A 5,520-nucleotide genomic window follows, 5' to 3' on the forward strand; every position below is an offset into this window, starting at 1 on the left:
GGAGTGAAGTACATCCCTCCAGGGCACTGCAAATGCCCCTGGCAAGCACCTTAAATCTCCCTTATTCTGTTTCTGGTCCAGAGTTGGCACTCAGAGACTAGAAATGATTAATTGAGATAAAGAGCGAAGTCTGTGCGTCTTTGGAAATCTAGGTTGTAGGTATCAGAGAGAAATTAGTGAGAAGGAGCGGGTTAGCATATGTAGAAACATTACTTGAAATACACAGCAATTGGCTGATAAGTTAGCAGTCTAAAAGTCAGATTTGGAGGGAAGGCATTCAGGATTAGTGAGTCAGAGTCAGCTTAGACAGGTGCTAACTAAACTCTGGCATGACTCATCAAGTTGCAAGAGGAGAGCCCTGCTCCAGCCCTGGATGCCCAAAGCAACAGCCTCCAGGTGGCATTGCACAACTTCCCATAGGCAGCCCAGGAATGCTTGTGGGGGCAGCCCCTCACCCTCCTAATGTGAGTATCAGATGCCTTCTGGACAAAGCCCTTTTTCACCAACCCATCTCTGTGTACAGCTCCTGCTTCACGAGGGAAAGGAATGAAGTTGTAGAGTCAATGACACACAGTCAAAAGTGGAACTGAAAGTGAATTTAATGGGGGCATAAGGGAGCTGAATCATTTGCTTTGATCTTAAGTCTCTCTTCAGATGAATTCTGAGCAGCTGAAAACTAGCTCTGGTACTAAGACCTTCAGCTTCATTCAGAGACTCAGAGTGTATAGGAAATAAAGCTTCATAGCACATTCTTTTTTGGTGGAGGCAGAATGCTAATTGCAAGGCAAATGGGACTCATACGCAGAATGAGATAGGGGATTCAGCATCTGGTGGCTGGCTCCTCAAGGGCATGGCGGTGGACCACATTACTTCTGCTTGGTCTTCTGCTGGGCTGGTGCTGGAGTGACCGTTGAAGGGCAGGGCTCAGGCACCTTGGGGTGGCAGGGCTCCGGAACCTTGGGCTGGCAGGGTTCAGGCACTTTGGGGTGGCAGGGCTCAGGCACCTTGGGGAGGCAGGGCTCCTTGGTTTTGGGGATGCATGGTTCCTGGGGTGGAGGCTGGCAAGGCTGTTTCACCTGCTGCTGCTGAAGCTGAGGGGGTGGGGTGCAGGGCTGCTTCTGCTGCTGGGAACTCATGCTTCAACAGTGGCTGGTCCTAGAGATAGAACAGATGATTTCAACAGAGAATAACTAGGGAATAAGCCATGGTGAATACCACTTCAAGTCTCTTAAAAAGCAAATGTTCTTCCCCCTTCTTGACCACAAAGAATACTTGATTAATTTCTGAGCCTTGGAAGAAGAGGAACTCAAAGATGATTTGCTCTTGCTCCACTGGAGCAAGGCCTCACCTGGTGCTCTCTTTCTTCCTACCCAGCACAATAACAGGCTTCTAGCAGGAATATGAGACTCATAACACTGGATCATTGGAAATGTGAGGCTATTTGAAAAAAACCCTAATAAATTAAATCTACCCACTCATTTCCAATAAATATCATAGCTTACCATCTATGATATAACTCCGACCTCTCTAGAACACTACACAATCCCACCTCTGGCCTAGCTCAAGTGCTCATCTGTCTTAAATGTTTTCTTTGTTCCTGCTCATTCAAGCACTAACGAAACACCACAAATCACTTCATATGGGACTTTTAGGGGCTTCTCTAGAGAAAACCTTCCATAAATCTCTGTATTCCCAAACTATTACAGAACTTGCCCTAATCACCTGGCACTGATGTTACTATTATACATTGCATTTTAGCTCTTATTTCCTGATTAAATTGTAGTATCATAGAGTACATTTTCTGCTGTTTAAATTATTTCTTTGCAACCAAATTGCCAAATATAGTAAGTTCTCACAAAAGTATTTGTTGAAAGAATAAAATTCTCTGTATTAAAATTATAAATAAGAAGGAATTATAATGTCAGGGAAAGTGCTGTGGACCTGGGTTCTAGTCCTTATTCTATGACAAATTTACTATGGATCCTTGAATAAACCAACCTCCTTCTTGCTGACACAGAAAGAGTGAATGAAGAAGAACTGATAATGTCTAAAGTCTCTTCAAGCCCACAGTATGATTACTTTTAAAATGAAGATATTCCTAGAGGTTATAATTCAGTTGAACAGTCTGCATGGCTATGACCAAATTCAATAATGAGGAAAAGAAATACCAAGAAGGCCAAGGAGACTCTAATAAAAATTAAATACATAGAATGGATGCTAAAGAGTTCCAAGTAAAGAGACTGACCTGGTGTGCAGAGAGGAATACTCCGTTTGATCCCTTGGAACTGGCGTAGTGTTCCCAGCCAACTGGCTCTTTTATGCAGGGAGCAAGCCCTGCCTCAAGGAAACAGGATCTATCTGGGCTGCTGTGCCTACATTCCTTACCTGTCAGACATGATTCACCCCTCTTCCCTTATCCACCTGTTGACTCACTTTTGTGATGAAACCTGTGGCACTTGCTGTCTGACAAGGATGTCACCTGGGCTTTATCCCCCTGAGCACCCTTTGCTCCCAGGTGTAGTGTTTACAGGGAGGGTGGTGTGGGCTGAAAGAGAGAGAAGGAAGACATTCTGGGGCTGCTGGAACCAGAAACAGTCCTATCTTCTGCAAGAGTCTAATCCTCAGCACAGGTGACACTTGTAGGCCTGTTTAATATTTGAAGTGAATGTAGACATAAACAACAGGTATTTCTGGTTCTTCTGGAAGGCCAAAGGCATGGTGACCAGGTGAAAAATAGTAATATTCTGTTAATCCATCACTCAGTATACTCTTGCCTGACAGGGGAAAGGAGAAACTAAAATGATTCTTTTGGTTCTAAAAAGCCTTTTCTCCAAGGAGGAACTCAGGGTAAATAGCATAAGGGCAGGCTAACCTCTTTCTATGAGGAGAGTTCTGAGCAGTGAAACTCTGGGAAGAATGGTCACATTCAGAAGCTCTAGAGCAACTTGGCCCTTTTAGTCCATCCGTTTATTCTGTCCATTGTGACAGCAGGCCCTGAAGACCCTGGTTTTCATGGGGAATCCCTTCTCTGCAGCCAACATGGGAAGGAACAAAGGAGCTGGGATTCCCTGAGCCCTTATATCAAAGTTCACTCTCCTCAAGATAAGATGAAATTTAGGTCACTAATCCAGGCCTACCTGCAGTATACAACCTGTTGCAAGTGTGGTTTTTGGAGAACCCAAAATATCCTTCAAATCCAGGTGTTGGATGGTCACTCCCTCACTATTTTCACTCATCTAAATGTTTGTAGAACACCTGCTGGCTGCACAGCTGTGTCACCTCTCATGAACTTCAGCCCAGGACCAGCCAGCTACCACCAGAGGTTCCTCTGCTTAGCCACTGTTCTACCTTCCATTTTCACATGATGCCTGGTGTGTAGTAGCTGCTCAGAGAATTGACAATTATAGAATAAATGAATGAATGAATGGAAGGATGGAGAGATGGATGGATGATATTATTTGCAAAGAGACATCAGAGGCTGTTTTGAGAATACCAGGAAATTTTTTATAGGGGAAATCCTTCCTTGCGGCAGGCCCTATGGTGTAAGCTGAGAAAAGCTGTAAGAGCTTAGCAAGAGAGAGATGTTTCTGTCATTTTACCCACTATGATTTGGCTGTGTTCCCACCCAGCTCTCATTTTGAATTCCCACATGTTGTGGGAGGGACTTGGTGGGAGGTAATTGAATCATGGGAGGAGGTCTTTCCCGTGCTGTTCTCGTGATAGTGAATAAGTCTCAAGATAGCTGATGGTTTTGAAAAAGAGGAGTTCTCCTGTACAAGCTCTCTCTTTGCCTACTGCCATCCATGTAATATGTGATGTGCTTCTCCTTGCCTTCTGTCATGATTGTGAGGCCTCTCCAGCCATGTGGAACTCTAAGTCCATTAAACTTCTTTTTGTTGTAAATTGCCCAGTCCCTGTTTTGTCTTTGTCAGCAGCATGAAAATGGACGAATACATCCACATATCTATTTCTCTCTCTCCTTGTTTAAGTAGTCACTTCACTTTGGTCTGTGGCCACTGTCATCACCATGCCTCTTGCATCAGTTGAGCTCTTTTCCAGACTTGCACAAGCCTCTCCTCAAACCTGCTCCCTGTAGACCCTACAAAGGGAATTATAAGCACACTTTGTTTGCAATATGGTGGGATTATCAGGCCCAAGGCAACCTGCTTCCTGCTTCTCGGTCCTCCATGCCACCAGGGCCAGGACTTGGCTGTCCTGAACCTCAGCTCTGAGGCTCGGCCCCTGCCTCCCATGTCTTTCCTAGACCCATATGTCTTGGGGGAACTTTCATTCAGGATGCTCTGTAGGTGTTGACTTGATGCACTCACTTGACATATCTCCTCTCCCTCAGTCAGCGCTATTCTCAGTCTAGCTTCTAGACTTTCTCATTTTACTCTTCTGCTGTTTTTTCTAAATTACATTGAATAGCTAGGTGTAAAGACCCCCCAGCTGCTTTTTTTTTTCACTATACAAGAAAGCTCAGTTTCCTCATCAGTAGTGCTGGATCAGCCATGGATTTACTGGGAAGCCATATGGCTGCTGATTGCAACTAATGTATCCCCATAGTCCTCTGACTTTTATGTCTGTCCTTCTCAGGATGAAAGAACACTGCTCATTGTTTTTATTAACATCAAAGCCTGACCTTTCTTGGACTTGCTGATTAATTGTACTTGACACCTCATGGATCTCCTTGCAAATTCTCTCTGCCCTGCCTTTTATCCGTACACAGTCATATGGCTCTTTTCACGTAGGCTTGGATGGGCTTTGTGCAGAAGATACCTGATAAAGTTGCTCTGCAGGACCATACTGCATACCTCTCTCTTCTTGATCTGGGGCTCCTATGATCCTGCAGTGCAGGGCACTCATGGAATGCTTGTGTGTGTACCACTGGGATGTGTGGAGTAGTCAATACATATGGGCACAGATTTGACAAATGATGATAGTGAGGGAAAGTGAAAGAAGACAATGGATAAATACTTCCCGCCTTCATCTCCAGGACAGAAAGTTCTGAGACTACTTCTTAAAGATCATCAGAAAGTCCCATCCATGGATTTTTTTATGGTTGCATAGTATTCCATGATGTTTGTATATGAATCACATTTTCTTTATTCAGTTCACTGTTGCTGAGCATCTTCATTGATTTCACATCTTCGCTAAAATATATTCTTTGTGCAATATAGATGAAGCTGAAGGCCATTATCCTGAGTGAACTAATGCAAGAATAAACCAAATACTGCATGTTCTTACTTATAAGTGGGAGCAAAGCATTGAATACACATGGACACAAAGGTTGGAGGTTGGACAATAGACACTCAGGAGTGCTTAGGGGGAGGTGGAAGATGGGAATGTGTTGGAAGTTTACCCGTCAGATACTGTGCTCACAACTTGGGTGATGGAAATCATTTGTACAGCAACCCTGAGCAAGATGTTATTTACCCATGGAACAAGCCTGCATGTGTGCCTCTGGAATGAAGAAGAAGAAGAAGAGGAGGAGGAAGAAGAAGAAGAGGAGGAGGAGGA

At 44.2% G+C, this 5,520-nt stretch overlaps 1 protein-coding gene across 1 annotated transcript in view; it reads right to left on the reverse strand.

Moving 5' to 3' along the window:
• Positions 1–581: 581 nt before the first annotated feature.
• LOC105540442 (cornifin-A-like) overlaps positions 582–5,520 on the reverse strand; it is a 13,532-nt gene continuing 8,593 nt past the window's right edge. The window contains exon 2 of the mRNA XM_011981099.1: positions 582–1,137. Coding sequence (XP_011836489.1) covers positions 867–1,137 — 271 coding nt within the window. The 3' untranslated portion in view covers positions 582–866. The remainder of the gene's footprint in view (positions 1,138–5,520) is intronic.

The sequence above is a fragment of the Mandrillus leucophaeus genome, unplaced genomic scaffold, assembly GCF_000951045.1.
Source record: "Mandrillus leucophaeus isolate KB7577 unplaced genomic scaffold, Mleu.le_1.0 Scaffold1049, whole genome shotgun sequence".
Classification (NCBI taxonomy): domain Eukaryota; kingdom Metazoa; phylum Chordata; class Mammalia; order Primates; family Cercopithecidae; genus Mandrillus; species Mandrillus leucophaeus.